At 42.5% G+C, this 20,381-nt stretch overlaps 1 protein-coding gene across 2 annotated transcripts in view; it reads right to left on the reverse strand.

Annotated features, from left to right (window-relative positions):
- Positions 1 to 20,381, reverse strand: part of CFAP221 (cilia and flagella associated protein 221) — an 827,291-nt gene that overhangs the window by 353,641 nt on the left and 453,269 nt on the right. For both annotated transcript variants that reach the window (XM_069224324.1, XM_069224325.1), the window contains exons 18-20: positions 10,592 to 10,699; positions 10,332 to 10,493; positions 2,892 to 3,050 (exon numbers count right to left, since the gene is read on the reverse strand). In XM_069224324.1, the coding sequence (XP_069080425.1) occupies positions 2,892 to 3,050; positions 10,332 to 10,493; positions 10,592 to 10,699 (429 nt within the window). The remainder of the gene's footprint in view (positions 1 to 2,891; positions 3,051 to 10,331; positions 10,494 to 10,591; positions 10,700 to 20,381) is intronic.

A 20,381-nucleotide genomic window follows, 5' to 3' on the forward strand; every position in this document is an offset into this window, starting at 1 on the left:
AAAAGAGAGATAAACCAACAGAACTCACAGGATCGTATGGATTGATCGCTCTTATTAATTGCGATGGGAAGATCTATGCCAAAATTTTGGCAAATAGATCAAGCAGGTTTATTGTGCCATTAGTATTGGTACACCAACATGGTTTTATTCTAGGCCGTGGTACGGCAGACCATATTAGGAGGATAATTGCATGGCTGGATGTGGCTGCAGCCCAGAATTTGCTCATACGTTTTGCCTTTTTAGATGCTGAGAAGCCATTTGATCGGTGTCATGGGGCTTTCTTTGGGCAGTAGTGAAGTGGAAAGGCTTTGGGAGTTATTTCATGCAGACTATTGAAGCATTGTATAAGTCACCACGGGCTACTGTTTGCATAATGGGTCAGGAGTCCAACAGTATACTAATCTCAAAGAGGACCTAGCAGGGGTGCTCCTGTTCACTACTATTATTTGCCCTTTTTATTGACCCTTTTATAACCATGCTTGAGAAGAACTTGTATATATAAAACCTGTTACTACAAGGCGGGTGGAATACCGAGACTTGGCTTATGCGGATTATATTACGGTGATTCAGTCTGATACTGGGATTTCACTTCCCTTAATAGGACATCTAGCTAAGCAGTTTGGTTTAGTCTCAGGGTACAAGCTGAATGAGATTAAAACACACATTTTATGCACTGAGGGGATGAGATTTAATGATCCCCTCATTGTGGAGGAAGTAGTGTATCTCCGGGTTAAGCTCACAACAACTTTAGACAACCTGGTGGAGAAGGACTCAGCACAGATATTGGAAGAAACTAAACAGAGCTTGGAAGGTATAGACCATTTACAATTATCATTATTTGGGAGGTGTAATGTCTTGAAGATTCCATTCCCCCTTAATGTGCTTTATGTTTTTAGGACTGTTCCATTAAAAATTAATAAGTTCTGGCTCTCCAGCCTGCAGAATGCTTGTTTTTAGTTTTTGTGGGGTTATAGGAGTTCAAGGTGGGTGGCTAAATACATGGCTCTTCCGAGATGGCGTGGAGGTGGTCTGTTCCTAACCTTACATATTACTCTCAGGCGTGTATGCTTAAGCATATGGGTATACTAATCGATGGTGGATTTAATAGGGTTATCACAGCAGAAAGTCCAACAATCTATGAGATGTCTCTTCAGGGTGGTGCTGCTAGATGTTTGGTCAAATTCTTAGAGCCTAGCTATTACAAGAAAACCAGGTTTAAAATCATTAAAGTAGCACACAGGGTGTGGGCACAAGTCAAACAGAATTTGGGCACTCATGTACACATATGGCAGCCCTTGTAGTACTTCCACGGATCTTTCATGAAGCAACCATGTCTAGGTGGGCTTGCAAGGGTCTCTTGTTTGTGGGCGATTTATATAGTGATGGGCAGCTTCAGGCTTATTCTGATTTACAGGAGGAACGCGGGTTGTTGAAGGGAGATTTTTTCAAATGTTTTCAACTGTGAGAATTTTTATTTAAGAACATAGGGATATAAACACATTTCTAAAAATTCCCTTAGCTGAGGCAGTAATTTTTTAAGACAAGATTGGTTTGATTTATGACCCATTAATACAGGCATCTCCAGATGGCTTAGAACTGAAGAATAGGAAATGGGAGATTAGTTTGGATGCCGGGGTCAATGGGTCCAAGAATTTATTGATTTGTGTAATAGGTCATTGTTAACAGCTAATCTCAGAGTCAACATTTTAAAACCATATTTCATTTGCACACAAGGAGGACTAGAAAAAAATGAAAAACAAAAAATATAAGAAAAAGCATTCACAAAGTACAAATGGGTCCAGTAGCAAAGTAAACCCTTTTTAAGTATATGTGTATATGTGATCAGGAAAAAAAGCTGTCACTCGCAGTGCAGGAGAGATAGTGGCTGAAATGGGCTGATCCATTATCCCATGCGGTCTGCAGCAGCGTGTGAAAGCAAAATATTAATGACTGTTGAATGGACTAATGGTTAAAGAATAAGCCCTACTACATATGTACTTTTTTTTTAAAGATGTCCTCATGTAGTTTTCATTACATGAAGCCCAAGAGATTGGGCTGTCTCAAGGCCAGACCTACAAGGATGTTCAACAATAACTCACTAAAATCCGGTTGGGCCAGGTTTCGAACTTAGAGGCTACATAGGAACTTAATAGACACATGGCCAGAAAACAACTGATGAGAAGCGTATATATGTATTGAGGTTTTATTACCGTTCACCAGTAGCTATGTCTTTTAAGTGCTCTAACATGTATAAATATGTAATGTTTTTATAACAATCCTAAATTTATAACATTGTATCTTGATAAACATAATAATGGGACACTATTTTTAATTGAAAATTGTTCTTATGCCCTTGGGCAACAAACACCCTACATAAAAATAAAAAAATAAAATATGATAAATACATAAAAGAGAGTTTTGAGCATGATATTTATGTAAATCAGTTAATCTTTAATGATTGTCCAGAAACACCCTACAAAGAAATAACGTCTCATAGGAAAATACTAGCTACACCGTGTCACAAAAACTTGTTGCAGAAATTCAAACTACAGGGCATTGCTTGTTGATTTGTTACAAAAACTTAATAGACAAGTGGAGTTGATTTGCAATGATGCAAATAATGCATAATTTGATTGTATGTGAAACCTCAGTATGTTGCACAGCCGACTTTAAAAAAATAGGTCAAATTGCAAAGACAAAATGAGTGTATACAAGAGTGGATATAAGTAGTAGGAAACACAATACAACATATGTTTAAATGCTTTCTTTTAAAGAATCTGTGATGGTGAATGCCAAATTGCTTTCTAACCCCAATCAATGGCTCCAAGTAATTTTACAAATCTACAGGCTTAAGAAGCTACTAACAAGATATGTATATGAACAAAAAGTACCTCTCTGTTAAGAAACTTCTTCTGTGTTGCTGTTGGATTAGATCCACCAATACCTTCAGTGCTGACAGCATACTTTGGAAGAGGACAAAGGTGATACTCCATTTCAATTTCTGGATACGGAAGTGGCTTTTTAAAATTGAGTAAGCCTGGAGCTGGATTCTGAAACAAGAGCAAATTTTGTAATATTTTTTTTGACAAACTGATTGTATAATAAAAAGTAAGAGCAAATCCTTCATAATACGGTTTTACTTTGAGGCGAATGCATGATGGGCTTTGCATAATTAATACACATAAAAGAATACTTACTTAAGGGGGCAAAGGTACCCATTTAATAATGTTTTTTTAAGGCATGCGGCTAGCCCAAAATAATCTTTTAGGATCATATCCAAAGAAGCATTTAGATAAATATGAAGTTCCTACTCGCACATAAGCTGATGGGTACGTCCATAAAAACTGCGAAACTGCTTGTAAAGTAAATACTTCTCAATTTTCACTTCTAAAACACTTGAAAAAAGAAACACTCCCCAAAGATTTTTACCTAAAATATTTTTATTTTATGTTAGTGTGAAACTATAATTGTTATATGGTTACAGGATTAGGAGTTTAGGGGTAAAGGGTTAAAGATTAAGGGGTAAGGACATAATGATTATCCAGTTTAGGGTTTGAGTGTGTAGGAGGTAAAGGTACGGGCTAAGATTAGATGGGTTGACATACAGAGTAAAGGATTTGGGTATGGGGTTAAGAATTTTGAGTACAGGTTAAGGATTTTGGGAATAGGGTTAAGGTTATAAAGGTTATGGGTTAGAGTGTTCTGGGCTACATGGTTAAGAGTATAGGATCAAGGGTTGAAGAATATGGGGAGTTCAGGCGATGAGTCAGAGGTTACTGATATAGGGAACAGGGACAATGATAAAGTGTTAAGGCTAGAGTATTAAGGGATTGGGGTATAGGATTAAAAGTTTAGGGATTAAAAGACGTTAAAAACTAAAGAATTAAGTGTACAGGGAGACACCAAGTTGCGAGAAACATTTTTCTAGAAGTACAGTACTGACCAGTGGTGACTGGACCTGGACTGGACACTGTTGTTGGCCGGTACCTGACACTCTTCTGAAGTCCTGGAGCTCTTTAAAAGTGTATTCATGTGGTGGACTAAAGGACAAAGGCAGAAAGTATAACATTGGACTAGGACAAGCCTGGTTGGTGTTTCTGATCCGTGCTTAATTGCAACCAGCCTCAAATTACCCCTTGGCACTGGTTTACCACGACCAGTGGCTTTCATTAGTGCTTTGTGCATCTTGGTACTAAATCTACAAATAACTTTAAAAAATAATATCTCTTGTTCCCCTTATTTGATAGTTTTCATTTTGATGCAAATTAGTTTATTACATTTTAATTTATTTTTCTAATTCCAAATCTGTTTGGGAGTTTTGTATTTTGACTTTATTACTGGTTTGGTACTTCATAAATAGTTGCCCCAAGTTAAGCCAGTTTGCTCTGTGCTGTAGGTGTAAGGGGACTGAGGTCAGGTTAATTTAGTGCCTTGGAGGGTTTACTTTGACAAGGACTGCGACTGTTGCTTGAGATGGGTAGTCACCCACCTCAAATAATAATCCAATTTCCTACAGTGGTGTTCAGAAGTGGGATCCTGGGCTTGGTTTTTGCAATGTCACACATTTAAGTTGAAATAAAAAAAAACTTTTTTTTAAATTTACAGCAAAAACTGACTTTCTGGATTTTTAATTGCCTTTGGTTTTAATTAGGTCATTTTGGATTTGTTTTCCTTTAAATTAATTCTTGCCCTCAATTTTTGCACTTTAGGTTTGGGGAACATGGAAGTGGACTTAACTCACATTGAGAGCATTGGCATAGTAGAGCTGAGGAACATGTGCGAGAAAAGGGAGATCAAGCTGAATAAGCAGGCCAAGAAGGAAGATTATCATATTGCTCTAACAGCCTAGGAGGAGGTCAAATAGCTACTGTGCACCTCAGAGGAGAAAGAAGATGAGGGTGAGGATGAAAAAGAGAAGGACATTGAGGGAGCTGGGGTACCAGGGGTCCCAAAGGAGCGGTGTCACCTATGTTGTTTAGGACAGGAAGCAGTGTGTTCCCCCATGGTTTGTTTACATTAGAGACAGAGGACAGACAGAGAAGGCCTTGAAGTTGCAACTGACCACTATGGCGGTGGAGGAAAAGAAACCAACCCTGGCCTTGGAAGAGAAAAAGGTCATGCTGGCCCATGAGAGAAGCCAGAAAGAATTGGACCTGAGGTAAAAAATGGCCTCTGAGTCCAGTGATGGTGGCAGTGCCAATGAAGTGCATAGGAGAGGTAATAATCCACATCCCCAAAGAATTGTGGGGAATTGCATAGACAAAAGGGCTTATAGCACATGAGGTGGCCCTAGGTACGCATAGAGTCCCAGAGGAGGATTGTGACACAAATCTGTGGAAGTACATGCCCACTACTGGGAGGGGTACCCTGTTGGCCCAAGAGGCAGTTGATCAGATGAAGTGTGCCCCATACAGGAATCTGTTATTAGTAAATTTGATTGGACCCCAGAGAAGTACTGCCTGAAGTTCATCGACAGTCAGTCATGGGTGGATCCTTTGTATTCCTCAAACAAACCTCTGGACGGTTGGGTGAAGGGCAGCAATGTACTAGATTATGAGGGATTAAAAAGAAGAACATTTAAAGAAATTGTTTTGCAGGGTTGTGCCAGTGCCTAATTGAAACCAAGCTCACTGGCTCAGAGATCTTGGAAAGGATGCTTGCCTCTGGAATAGCACTAGACTGTCAAAGAAGGTACCTGGAAGTGACCACTGGAAATCTAGTTCAGGTTCCCTCTACAAAGGGAAGGGAAGGCCAGGACAATACAGAGAGGGCCTAAAAAGGCTGCAAAAGAGTTTTGACGGGAAGGATTCCAAGACCTCTTCTGAGCACAGGAGGGCAGGTTTTGATGGACGGAAGCTGAAGGTGCCCATTCACCCATTTGGGTATTATGACGGTCTCCATTCAGGGCACAAGAAGTGGGATTATGTCCAAGAGGCCCTCTACAGGTAAGCACTCCACAAGGGTGTTTTATGTAGATGTAGGTGAGAGGTTATTATCAAGAGGAGAGGATAGAGCTTCCCCTAGTATCCCTTAGCCAGGTGGTGGACCCAGAATGTAAGCTGGCGATCTCTGCGGGTGCAACACGTCATTTCCAGGAGATTGCTGTCACTGATCTGCTGGATTCCTTGACCAGCCAGACCATATAGTAGTAAGGCTGGCTTCTCCAGAACAGTATCAGCCAGGTAGGGTAACGCAGGCCCATGGGTAGAAGCGTGCTCGCCCTATGGCCATGGTGTCATTAGAATGGGAGGAGATGTTTGCCCAGAGGAGGTTCATTGTCAGGACTGCATCCTTAGCAATCAAGAAATCCATCAACCCCTCAAGGTCTCTGGGTATCCCAAACCACAGACAACACTGTTACAATTATTTCAAAGAGAATATAAAAAAGATTGAGCTATCTCTCACCAGCAGATTCAGCCTTTCCATTGGAGACACTATTCAACAAATCTGAAAATTATTTGATGTCTTTTGAAGAGCTAGCCAAAACCAATGAAGGAAGCACTCTCTCTACCATCAGGCCACCCCCTCCACTTTGGTGACATGAGAACAGGACACAACCACATCTGTGAAAGACAAACCTTTATTCCTCATTCAATACATGACTCACATAATCAAGATGTAGTTCATGACTGCCTCAAAAAGGACCATAAGCCTCTCTTCTCAATAAACAGATTCTGAACCTGATTACCATATCTATGTCCACCCCATAGGCAACCCTTCATTCCTAGCTAAAATGCTTGAAAACTGTAAAGCTCAAAAACTAAAAAAACACATATATTAAAACATCCTCCTCAGTGGCCGCCAGTCAGGCTTCAGATCCAGTTGAAGAAGAAAGACAGCAATGTTACATGTAGTGGATTATATACCAGAAATCCTGGATAATGGTGAATCCTGACGCCTTGGTTTTCTTGATCTTCCGTCTGCTTTTGCCACAGTCACTCATCCCTTCCAAAAAATCATTGAAGAACAGTTCAAGGGAACGGTCCTGACGTGGTATGCATCTTATCTCACCCACGTCTCACAAGTAAAAAACACCTTTTCACCAAGGGGTGCCCCAAGGCTCCATCCTCTCCCCACCATTCTAGCTTAAACGTGGAACCTAACAGCTCCCTCCTAAGAAACTCCATCTCTTTCACTGTACATGGACAAAATGTAGCTATTCCAGAAGGTCTCTTTGCTAGTGAAATAACCTGTCTCATGCCATCGTCTCCAAGTGAGCCCCCAAAAACACAGAATTCCTTCTCTTCTTCCCAGAACACTCCTGCATCCTAGTAGAAGCCTGCCTGGATACCTGTAACCTGCTCAACTGTAAGCCTTCCATTTCTAATTACGCTAAATGTTTAGGATTTGTTCTCAACAAAAAGCTTTACTTCAAAAACACATCAATGCAGTAGCAAAGGGAGTCTAATATCAAATCAGTCTTCTCAGAAGAGTAAGGGGGTGATTCTAACCTTGGCGGACGGCGGAGGCCGTCCGCCAAGGTACCGCCGTGAAATGACCGCACCGCGGTCAAAAGACCGCGGCGGCCATTTAAACATTTCCTCTGGGCCGGCGGGCGCTCTCCGAAAGAGCGCCCGCCGGCCCAGAGGAAATGCCCCTGCAACGAGGACGCCGGCTCAGAATTGAGCCGGCGTAGTTGCAGGGGTGCGACGGGTGTAGTTGCACCCGTCGTGTATTTCAGTGTCTGCAAGGCAGACACTGAAATACTTTGCGGGGCCCTCTTACGGGGGCCCCTGCCGTGCCCATGCCATTGGCATGGGCACGGCAGGGGCCCCCAGGGGCCCCGCGGCACCCCCTACCGCCATCCTGTTCATGGCGGGTTTCCCGCCATGAACAGGATGGCGGTAGGGGCTGTCAGAATCCTCATGGCGGCGGAGCGCGCTCCGCCGCCATGAAGGATTCCCCCGAGCAGCGGTAAGTCGGCGGGAGCCCGCCGACTTGCCGCTTCTGACCGCGGCTGAACCGCCGCGGTCAGAATGCTCGTGGGAGCACCGCCAGCCTGTTGGCGGTGCTCCCGTGGTCGGTGGCCCTGGCGGCCACCGGCCGCCAGGGTCAGAATGACCCCCTAAGTTTCTTGTTCCCGCAGAGGACTTCAAAAGAGTAGCTGAATTACTAGTGCTCTTGAGAATACATTTTGGCAACTCCTTATTTTCTGGTATTCCCAGTGTGCACCTGACTCCATTGACAGCAGCTGTCATCTCTGCAACCCCAATAATCACCAACTACAGAAAGATGATTAGACCATATCACTCCAATCCTGATTTCACTAAAACAGCTACCCTTTGAAGCAAATAGCATCCTTAAGTTTGTCTGCACAATTCACAAACCAATGCATGTGGAAACTGCTAACTGCCTGGCCCACAAAATAGTCATTTTAGGAGGTTTCGGCTCTCCCTAAACCACAGACTCTCTACGACTTGAAATCCCCTAATTCAAAATGCTAAAACCTTGCAGCAAACCTTTGTGGAAAGGTTCCCAGAATCTGAAATACCATCCCGCCTGCCATTAGGATGAATCTCAATCATATGTAGTACAAGAGAGAGCCTTAAGCCCTACTCTTTCACTAATTTCTCCCAGAGTGACTGGGTTGAACTCTCCTTAAAAATGTCTCTTGACCCAGTAAAACAAAGTGTGGCTAACCTATGACTAATACTGTTTTTTCCTTAGATACTTGCTGCTGTTTTACTATGATTACATTACATCTTTAAGTCCTAAGGCACTCTGTTGCCTTTTTGGATTACATTTGTGCTATATAAAACTGCAGATAAATAAATAAATACATCTGGACACATAATTTGGTACCACATCGTCACATAATTCCAGTGGCCATTATTTATTGTCTGAGATTTCTAAAATCTACATTCACAAATGTTCTCCTACACCTTTCACCCAACTCCCATATTGAGGTTCCACAAATACATCCTTAAGCATGCTACATAATTTGCTCTGGAATCCTGTGCCCCACTGGCTTTCTTTGCAAGGATCCATACTAGAGGCTGAGTTGTTCCATATATTGTACATACCTGGGCAGAAATCAATCCAGCATCCTCCAAAGGTCTATGACCAAAACAAATGCACCCCAAATTGAGATATTTTCCCTTGTTATGAAATATTTATTATACACTTTTCTTCAGAACAAAATGGGCAACAAGGATCCTTAGCAAACTCTAATTCTGGATGTCATTTCATCAATTAAGTACATTAAAACAATGCCAACAAACACCTATGCTGCATTGAGTTTTACAAACATAGAAGCACTGACTAATGGAAAAGTGGTATTGACAATTTCAATAACAGCTAGTAAATACATAATTTTGATTAGAACGCTAGATTGTTGAGAACTCCATTGAAGACAATGAAGTGTCAGCGGTCTATAATCATTTATTGATAGCATTTATAAAGCGCAGCTGTCACCAACTTGGCATCCTGGTGCTAAGCATAGAACACAGGTAATATCTAGCTGAAAATATCCCAGGAGCAGCTCAATCTATTCGAATAATTGATTTTGGAAAGAGCCAGATCTTCAGGACTTTCCCGAAAGGTAACAAGGCCGATGAGGCCCTTAACAAGGTGGGATAGGTCATTCCACTGGTGTGCTGCTTTTATGAACTGGTATAGGCCAACTGCTCCTAACATTTTAAGGCCCTAATATACAGTGTCTGGCTTTCTCTTTCCCCTGCCTCTCGAAAATATATTAATTAGGCAGGGGAAAGAGAAAGTTTGAAGCCATGCAGGAGGGCACATGCAGCGTTCACCCTTCACTCATCCTGTTGCTCAGTATCATTATGGCTTCAGAAGGAAGGAGGGATGACTGCTGCTCAGCTTCTAGACTTCAGCCTACTTCACCAGCTCTTGCTGTGAATGTTCAATATCTCACAGCAATGGCCCTGTGCCCGGCTGTTAACGCTAGAACATTCATAGCAAGAGCTATAAAAAAGACTTCGGAGCCTAGGGTTATTTCAAACCCCATGGACTCTTAGTGGCCTTTGCTTTTCTAATTAGAACATTCTGCACTCCGGGGGCTGAATGTTCCAATAGCTTTATAGTCTGCCGTAGCTGGGCTCTCCTGGCCATTTAAGGCCCACTCCCTTGTTAAAGGCCCTTAGCACTGGAGTGGGCTTTTAATGGCTAGTATAGAGTGCAACCACAGGCTATAAAGCTATATTGAAGCAGTTTAAGAATTGAATACAAGGTTTTCCCAAACTGCTACAATGATACAAATATTTCACAGCATGCTTTGAGCCTATTGTCCCAAAAACATATTAGAAATACTGAATACAAATAGGAACTTTATTCTCATTTCATATTAAAACGTCTGTACTTTTACTTACGAAAATGTGAAGTGGATTGTATCCTCGGGGCCGAATTAAAGCTTCAGGCGGTGCCAGTGTTATGTTGATGGAGCCTGGTTCACCGCCCTCCACTCCACATTTGAGGGAATCTTTAAATTCTATGTTTGACTTTGGGAGAGGTTCGGTTGAAATCAGTTCGTCCTTTATAACAAGTACAAAAAGAATCAGAAAGAAGTTAGTGTTTTATCATGCTACATAACATTTTACGCAGTCAATAAGATTTCTTTTAGAGATGTTACCTCAGCACCACTCCGAAGGACTCGGCATGGTCTTTGAGATTTCTGTAATGATGCAACATCCTGTATACTCATTTTCTGGTATCCCATCAATTTGTAATGCTGAGGAACCTGAGAAATAGACAAAAATATATTTTAAAAAATGTTCTCAAAATGGCACAATAAAATGTGTGGTTAGAGACAAAACTTATTCAATGCAAATTCTAATTTTAAAATGCTTGGGTAATAGACTTAAAATAAGGGTGCAGTACTTCTAAGAATTGTTTAATGACAATTTAGGCACTTTAGAAAATCCGTATACAGAACATCTAATAAGACCTTAACTGCTACACCCTGCAAAATCATACATTTTCATAACATGGTGACCACTGTGTTTTGTTAATGATAACAGCACATTTTAAAAGGACAATGGCCATTTCTCACAGAATTGCTCAATGTGTTTGCAAAGTCAAAGGCAGTCTATCAATGTTAGCATGGCTGCTCAAGTGGGATTAGATCAAAACCTATTACCATTTGGCTCTTTCTTAAGTTGGTCAAGGGACTAGACGCATTGTCAGAGTTATTTAAGAGAGAGTGAATGTATGGATGAATGTATGGGTGAATGTATGGCACATCATTATTTGAAGTTTCAACTAAGATACAAATACTGAAAAAGCATCGGCCTTTCATGATGATACTTTGAGCAAATATAGATGTTTTTTTCATTCTAAGGGAATTCTGTATCAATCATATCACATAAAGCATTGTGGATTCAATATTGCCTGAATTGTATTCCATCACACAACTAGACAAGTAACATCAACCAGGAGGTCTCTAAAAGTAAGAACACTCACAGCTGCAAACATGCTTGCAATAATTGTTTACCTTTGACTACTTCACAATAGAATTAAAGACCCCGCCCCAATCTACAAGAGTAAGCATTATACACCACCAATCAGGAGAATAACGATTTGATGAACACTGCATTGACTTTAATATAATTGGTCGAACCTGAATAGCCCTTATTCTTAGGAGACACAGAGCTCGAATGAGGTCATAGCTCAAAACCCAAACTCTGCATTTTTTTATTTACACTGTAAAGAGAATGAAGAAGCACATCCCAAAACTCACATATGGCAAAGTTCACACACTGGACCTTATCACTCCTGGTCTTCAATATAACTTTAGTCAGGGACATACATGACCGCAATCTCTTAATGCCATCATACAATGTCCCAAAGTAATTCCCAGTGGCTGAGATTAATTCAAGCATTCCGTCCATCACTTTTTTGTTTACTTTATTAAGTCACTGTAAATGGGACAGATATGCCCAGACTTGGGTCCCGTGCACACTGTGTCACTGGAACTGATGATGAGCCCTAACTTTTGCAAAGCCGGCCCTGGGTTGCTTTTGTTCCAGTTCATGGAGGACCTGGGTGGGCAGTTTGGGCTGTACTTTTCCACTGGAGCTGGGTCAAGACCAGTGCTTAATTTGTAAATAAAGAGGTGCCGGTGCTCAAAGTCCTTCTCTTAAACATGAGGCTGCTGTAAATGAATCTGCCAGCACTGAATACTGAGGCAGCGTAATCCTGAAGCCATCTCAGGCCTCTTCAATCCATTTACGGCCACCCCTGTCCCTTCAGCTTATCCTGCAACTTTCTACTTTGTCCCTTTATGACGCTTTTTAGTTTTTTCCTTTTTCCATCTTTCCCACATGTGTCTTTTGCTCGCAGCAAATGCTTGAGGCATAAGAATAAGCCCCGGCCCTCAAAAATAAGTGCTGGTGTTCAGCACCGGAAACAACAACCACAAATTAAGCACTGGTCAAGACCGATTTGAACATAGCTTGGTCAAAACTGAGGTGGCATGGTGTGCAAAATAACAGTGGATTTGAATGCAACCCTGAGTAATTACCAGTGGCTGTGAATAGTGCAACCATTCCAATTCATCACTTTTTTGTATCTTTAACGATACAATGTTTAGTATAACAGAATCAACTTAATTGGGGATGCCAAAGAAAATAAAAGCAACACATTCTGCACCATGGTTCTCACCAGAACAATATGAAAAAAGAAAGGTCACCCGGACTTGGAAAAAAATGGAACATTGACTCAAAGAAGTTTAAACATCTACCAACTGCTAGAGGGCAATACATGCATGTGGTTACTAAAGCTAAAAATAGGGATATGCAGCTAATAACAGCCCAAATAAGATGTAGGGCATTGTCGGGGGGGGGCTCTTCCCTTTCCTCTCCTCTCACAACATGCTCTTTCTGGGCTCAAAAGAAAAACGGCAGAAAAATGTTAAGTTATTTGTCAGAAAGATACACTTGAGGCTTGCAAGATCATTTATAAATGCTCTGTTCTTCAGTGAGTACAGTATGAAGTTGGCAAGGCTTTACGAAAACGAGGCCAGACTTTTTGAACACTTATGGGATCACAAGAGAGTCAGTGAAGAAAGATTATGACATTGTGATATAGCCGAAGCAGTGAGCACTAGAAGTTATTTGAAGTAGCCGTATTTTAAACCACTACTAGGAATCTCATATAGTGTTTTTGATAGGCCTAACAGAAGACTATTCCGATAGTTAAGTGTTGACAAGCCCAAGTCTGGTACTTCCTACGTATACGTCCTACTCAAGGGTGAACCGTTTTATGTGCCTTTGAACAAGCAATTTAAAGGTGCCACTATTTACTTTTTCAAACTTACTGATGTAACTGTGAAGATTAGGCCAAGAATGAATACAAACGTTTTATAATATGACACAAGATCAGGGAGCACTTCTGCAGAGAAAGGGCTATTATCTCGCTGGTTGAGGCTACAGGCCACTTTTACGATCTGCTTTCCTTTCTATCCGGAAAGGTGTCAACCTACCCATTCCATGGGAATTACCATTACAACAGATAAGAGGTGATGGTTTCAAACCAGTATGGTCTGAGATATCGGACTTCGGATTTAACAAGAGACACTGAAATTTGATCACTATTTAGGCACAAAGGTTTGAGAGTGACAAGTGTTCTTTTGTTGGGCATGATTAAGCAAGGCAATTTACATTAACACTTTCAGGCAGATGGCAGAGATACCTAGTCTTTCTACAGGCCTGACAAATCTGCACAGCAAGAGTGAATGATGTATGATAACTCATCTTCTCACTTTAGTGGCACCCTATACATATAACACGTCTATACTCTGACACTGCCCATGTGCAGGCTCTCCCAAATCTTCTCCTTTGTCGTATAAGCCTACATCCTCATTCGTTAGACAAATTACATACGCAAAGTCCAGCATCCCTTTTTCTATCCTTACAGATTTTCTGTTGTACCACACATGCAGTTTACTGTACCATGGACTGTACCACTTCCGAAGGATTAATCATATGTGTGATCTTCCCTCACTCCTTGTTCTATTCACCTTGTCGTCCTTAATGGGTTGTTATATGCAATTCTACAGCAATGTTGTGCGGAAGTTTTTCAGTTTACAGCTTGGACCCATAAACCCCACCTTGCATAGCAGATTTTCTCTTAATGATGGGTATTTTGTCTGCTACCCACTTCCGTAACAGTAACAAAACTGTTCCGCAGTATATACTCACCTCATGCTCAGTGTATGTTATTTCAGTGCCTTTCCATACAACCCTGTAGCTGTCTTTGGTTTATGCCATTACTTGCCTCTATGCTTATGGAGTAAAACAGCTTAGATTAGCTTGTTAGATATTTTCTGCTGTTTCCCTTCCCTGCCATTCCTTCAACTCCTTTTTATTCAAACCTCAACTGGGAATACAGCACAGCCTCCCTTACCGCTATCAAGCTTGTTGTACCTGACTATGTTTCTGTGACTCGCAAGCATAATGACATTTATTCAACTGGACCCATAACTAATGGGCCAATAACATGGCACAGAACTTTTTAACATTTAATCAACTGACTCAGATACAGATTAATGTGTCCCCTCCTTGTTCCACTGTTTACTCACTGAAACATCTTTCTGCTGTGACTTAGACAGGAAAAAGGCACATTGTGGTTAAGAGGAAGCCAAAAACCACCTCTTTGCTGAGTGTATGGTCCTGTTTCTCTAGATTTAAGCCAGGCCTAAATCTACATTGACTGAATAGCTCATAACTAATTGAATTTTACACGTAAATCCTGGTCATCCACGTATACTAACAAATGTCTTCCAACTCTTCAACATGAAGAATTACAGGGCAGCCTTCAATCATGTTGACCGTAAAAATCTTTGGTGCAAGCTGGCTTAATGAAATTACCCAGGCCTTACTGAATATGCTTATTTGGCTTCACGCTGATACGTGGATCCAGGTCAAGCTTGGCACCAGAACACATCTCTCCAGACAAATACAAACAACTAAAGAGCTAAAACAGGGGTGTGGTCGCGCCTACATTGTTCAACCTTTTTCTCCCTGACCTGACAGAAAAGTTAAATGCCTGCAACTCCCATGCCCCAAAATTAGGCGGCATTACTCTTTCCAGCCTTTTATATGCTGTTGACGTGGTCCTATTGAGCCAAACCCAGGTGGAGTTGCAATGTCTGCTCAATGTAACGCAAGAGTATTTAATTGAAAATGTCCTGACCATCAACTTAAGGAAAACTAATGATGATCAGCAGCAATGAGAAAAGAACAACGTCTTGGTATGGGGCAAAACATAGATTGATACAGTAGATGAATACAAATGCTGGGGATAATCATTGACAACAATGGCTCATTTGTCCCCCAGAAAGAGGTCATAAAACAGAAGTGTTTTGAACTGGCTGTTATGCTAAAAAATCTCAAAAGGACATTGGCAGGACAAATATTGGCACCCCTTTTATGAGTAGAGCAAGCTAAACTACGACCGACCATAACGTATGGGAGTGAACGAGTGAGAGGGAAAGACGCCAGAGTTCTAGACAGCACAATGACATGAGCATGCAGCTTCAATCTCCCGAATTACACCTTTCCAGCTCAAATCAGGCTGGAGTTTGGCCTACAGAAGCAGACCCTGGCCAGACGGGGGACCTCGTAAACTATTAGAATAAAATTAGGAAATTGGATTCCAGCACTTTGAACTTTTATCTGCGGCAGGATTTGCGGAGCAGACACACCTCGGCTGCTAGAGACTATCTCCAGGATTCACTACTAATATCCGGGCAAACCCAGCTCTGGGAAACGCCCATTAGCCACGTGGCCGTGAAAACACTGTACAAGAAAACAATAAACCCTACCGTGTCTCAATCCTGATACCGGACAACAGAGGACCGCTTGTGGGTCAATGATAAAGAAAGGTCTGGGACCCTAAAAATAACTGAACAAAAAATAGCAAGTTAGTGAAACACACAAACCTCGAAAGAGAAATAAATAAAGCACGCATCTCTGAGAGTTTTCAGAATCAGTTGTCCCTTCACAAATGAAGACGTGGAGCAGACGGTGTAAGAATGTGTCAGAGCAGAATGTCCCTGGTATGGTCAGTTGGACGTACATCCCTTGCCAAGTAACCGAGCTAAATGATATCTGGTAACATTATTCTTTCGGACTAGTGCACATGAAAATGATGCGTGCGTGAAGAGATGTAGCTGTCAGTGGTGCAGTGGCACCATGGAAAAAGAGGACAGTGGACCCAGCCTAGCCTTGCATCTCTTGCAATGTCCTTCAAGAGCTGCCTGCACAGACATTTTTCTGAGGGTCCGCTATATATTAATGGGTCAGGGGCAGAGGAATAGTGCATCGTGATGGGGGTAAGGAAAGAAAGAATTGGGAGATACGGGGGAGGAGAGAGGGTTAGAGAATAGAAATAAGAGATAGTAGTGGGAATGGATAGATAACATGGGCGTAGGCTGATAATGAAGGGTTGGAGAGATGCAGACCATAATGGAAAGAGGGGAGTGTCGAGACAGACAATGGAAAGATAAAAGTGTAAAATCCTAAATATCGACATACTAGAAAGGGCTGAGAATGGGTAGAGAAATACATGAGAGATAGAGGAGAGGAATGATACATGCATGGAGAATAGTGCAAGAGAGGGCAGTTCACATGAAAGGCTGGAGATATTCGGGTGGTAAGGAAAAGAGAGGTGGATGACATATACAAGATTGGAAACAGAGAGATGAGAGTTACAGAGGGGAGGCTAAGTGGAACTGGAGTTGACAGAGTGCACAAAAGTGAAGGGAAGATATGGGATGAGTCTGGATCCAGAAAGCTTTGAGCAGTACCTCTGCATGCCAAAAGGTGGCATTGAGCAGCTCTACATCTGTGTCTTCACTGTCATCTGCACTAGAGGTGACGTGTTCAGTGAGTATATAGGTGCAACCCCAGTGTACTGACATCACTTACTTTTTGTGACACTTCTGCACCAGAAGCACAGAGCCACGTCACAAGGCTGAGGGACTAGTGTGCAGATACTAAGGACCTACAGGGAGCGCCTGTGCAGGACTTGGGCACAGCCCCAAACACAACATCAGCGAGGGCTTCATTGAAGTGTAGAAAAGATTTGGTGTAAGCCACTCCCGGTTGAAGCACCCCTGTCAGCACATTAGTCTTGCCTGCTACAGAGGGCACCATAAGGTCCAGGACTTCAGCCACCCTCCTCACCACCGTGGCAAATGGAGCCCTTTCCTCACTAGCTACAAAAAGAGGGACTGGGTTACTGTCTGGAAAAGGGTCTTGACTACTGGTATCTGCCATTTCCTCATACCAGTTATCCTTGGCCAAGGATTCTTCTAGAGGTTTGGGATAACCATATGAATACCCATTCATATTCCCCCACAGAGCTGTCAGTGAATGGCGGCTCTGACCCAGAGGGTAGTGGTCCAGTTGGCGCCCAAGTCAACATCAGGTCCTGTATCAGTGTCGGGTATGACAATGGGGTCGGTGCCACTGAGGGGCAATGGAGGCACAGAGAACAGCGTCACAGAAATGGACTGCAAGGAAAGTCCTGGATTTGTGATCATGGATTTGTGATCAAAGCTGATTAGGATCCAGGATCAGACTGAAAGAGCCCAATTGGGGCAGAAGGCAAACTTGCCACCGGAATCCAGTTAGGACACCTACCAGACCCATGGTGCCCAAAGGTGCTCCAGAGGGGTCAGCCCACACAAAAATGAGATGCATGACCTCGTAAAATGCTTTTAGAAAACAAGTGGGAATCTGTCACAGACATATGCCTGTTACAGAACCCACAGGTTTTTTTAGGGGACATCCCTAAAGGACAAGGGGAGCTTCAAAAGAATTTCAACAAAATGTCAAAAATGTAGTCGAAAAAGTTGACTGAAGTAGCTTTTCTGGATCGGTGCTGATGGTGTAGAAAGAAAAGAACTGATGTTATAGCATTGGGGTGGTGCCTATATAGGCACCGCGGATGTCACTTTGGGCATAGACGATACAGACGCGAAGCCGATCAACACCACCTGTCAGCATGCAGAGTACTGCTCAAGATTTTCCACAGACACTCTGACACCTGGGGAAAATACTAAGGTAAGGAATCTATGGCTAGAAGTCTCTATCAGAATAAAAAGAAATAGTGGAAAATGGAGAGGGGAAACTGGAATGATGCATTGAATGAGTGAAAGGTAGAAATTGATGTGCTACAGAGAAAAAGAAAGAGGAGAAGTGGTTGAAAATATTTAGGGACTGATGCAGCACTGGAACCAATGTGTGAGAGATAAAAATGCTATCATTAGAGCAGAAAATGTAGTGATGTCAGTTTCCTCTGTCAGTATGTGTGGGTGATGGCACCCTTGGTTAAAGCAATGCATGCATTCACTTTATGGCCCAGCCATTTATGTAAGTTGTGATACTCAGAGCCCAGATCAGTGGTGTGGATGGGTGGACTAGGCATACCATGAAGCAAACATATGACTACCATCGGTGTGTTGGGACTTGTACATTAATAGTAGTGGTGACTGTGTACTTATGTTTTGAATTTATAGTCATGAAAAGGACTTTTTCCTTCTCAGAAGAGTGTGACATCTACCACCCTCACTTGAGTACAATCCTGCGTAAATATAGTGCCCAGAACATGCACTTATATGCAGAGTGAATGTCAGCATGTACTGTGTTTATCTGGTATTATTAGCAGGGCTCAATGTTAAATGTGATTGTGTGCTTGACCACACCAGCAGGATTCGTTTTTTGAAGGTCTCTGGTACAACGTAGCACAAAAAGGAGAAACTGTACTGCTGACATTCCTGGACTGGGGGCAATGGCTCCAGACAATCAATTGGGGAAGGATGGAGACAGGGTTCTATTAGAAATGCAGCTGTGGCCATTTGTTGGAGAGCTAGCAGATTATCTCAAACAGACAGAGCTATGCCACCAGGGACGAAGGTGCCAGGCGAGGTCAATCTGCAGATTATTCTCAGGTGTAAAGTAAATCTTTCAGGCTGGGCCTGCAAGTGTTGCTCTCAAAAGGCTCTTGACAGATAGATGCAAAGCTTCACAATCGGTTCTAGCTGCAGAGAAGGGCGTCACAGAGACAAAAACTGTGTCTGCTTCCTGGAATTGAAATACATATAGAGGAACAACTGCCCCAGACCAGGTCCAGATCATTAACAGTGGGATCTACATCCCGTCTGGGAACTGATGATTAAAATGGGACCCAACCTTTGTCACTTAGTTTCAGTATTTTCATTAACCAAAGGGAGGGAGAACACCACAGAGTACTAGGGCTGGTGTCTTGTGCAGCTTGAATTCCAAGAGTGAGGGGACATCACCTAAAGGCAACAATATTGCCAGATGAGCTGTAGGTTTGTCTGTGTCTGTCACTGTTGAGTTGCTGGCCTCCCGAGCACGATAAAGAAGTGCCTGGTCCCTGCAGGAAGACATCTGCCAATATAAAATAATTTTAGCTGCTGAGCCCATGACCATCAGAGCAGCCTCAGTAATGACAGTCTGTCATGGGGAATGTAACCTGCAAAGACTCAAGTCTGTAATGGGTCTACCAGGCGCAAAAGGTGCAACTGCTGCTGTGACAATCTTCCCCACTGTTCAACAGCTACAAGGTGCCACAGCCTGAAGTACCTGCTGCTATGAGTGACCATGAGGTAAAACCCCCCATAGCTACGAACAACTGTGACCTGAAACAGCCCAGCTAAGGATGGATGCTCTGATCCCACCAGAAGACATCACTGCCAAGCGTCAAAGTAAATGTTGCTGACTCTGTCAAAAAGAGTGGTCTCCAGGAGCCCCTAGGCAGACCCATGAGCTGCCAACCAGCGCAATGGTATGCAAAAATACTCCAAAGATGGAGGGGTAGCCCCAGCATCTACTTTAAGAACCCTATACAGACCCTCATCACGTGAAGTCGTGAAGAGCTCAACTCAAGTAAATGTTCCACGCATTGCCACTATCATTCTAAAGGCTGAGTGCTGGACCATTTTAAGGACTTATTTATAGGCCAGAGAGCCAAGGAAGCTCGTTGCACATTCTATAGAAAGCCTGCATCTTGAGATACATTAACCCTAAATCTTTTCTTTATAGAATCTCTGTGGCGCCTGGGTAGAATCGTATGCCTTCATTATCATTATTTGTGTGTGTAATATTGCATTTGGGAGTACCATACGGCTATTCTCTTTTTCACAAAAAGGAAACGCTGGGCTGGACAGTAATGATCGAATATGTTACATAACTGTTTGGACTGTTTGCATGGCTGCCGCTGAGCATCATGGAATTAAGCAGCAATCTTCAAATGATAATCTCCTGTTTCAAGACGGCTGCAAGCTCCTGACAAGTCAGCAAGAGAAAGGGAAGGAGGGTAAGATTGAGGCAGAGAGGACAAATATCGAGGACGGGCAAACAATCGTTCGCCATTCCAAGCTGGCCACATCG

This window comes from Pleurodeles waltl, chromosome 3_1 (assembly GCF_031143425.1).
Source record: "Pleurodeles waltl isolate 20211129_DDA chromosome 3_1, aPleWal1.hap1.20221129, whole genome shotgun sequence".
Lineage (NCBI taxonomy): Eukaryota > Metazoa > Chordata > Amphibia > Caudata > Salamandridae > Pleurodeles > Pleurodeles waltl.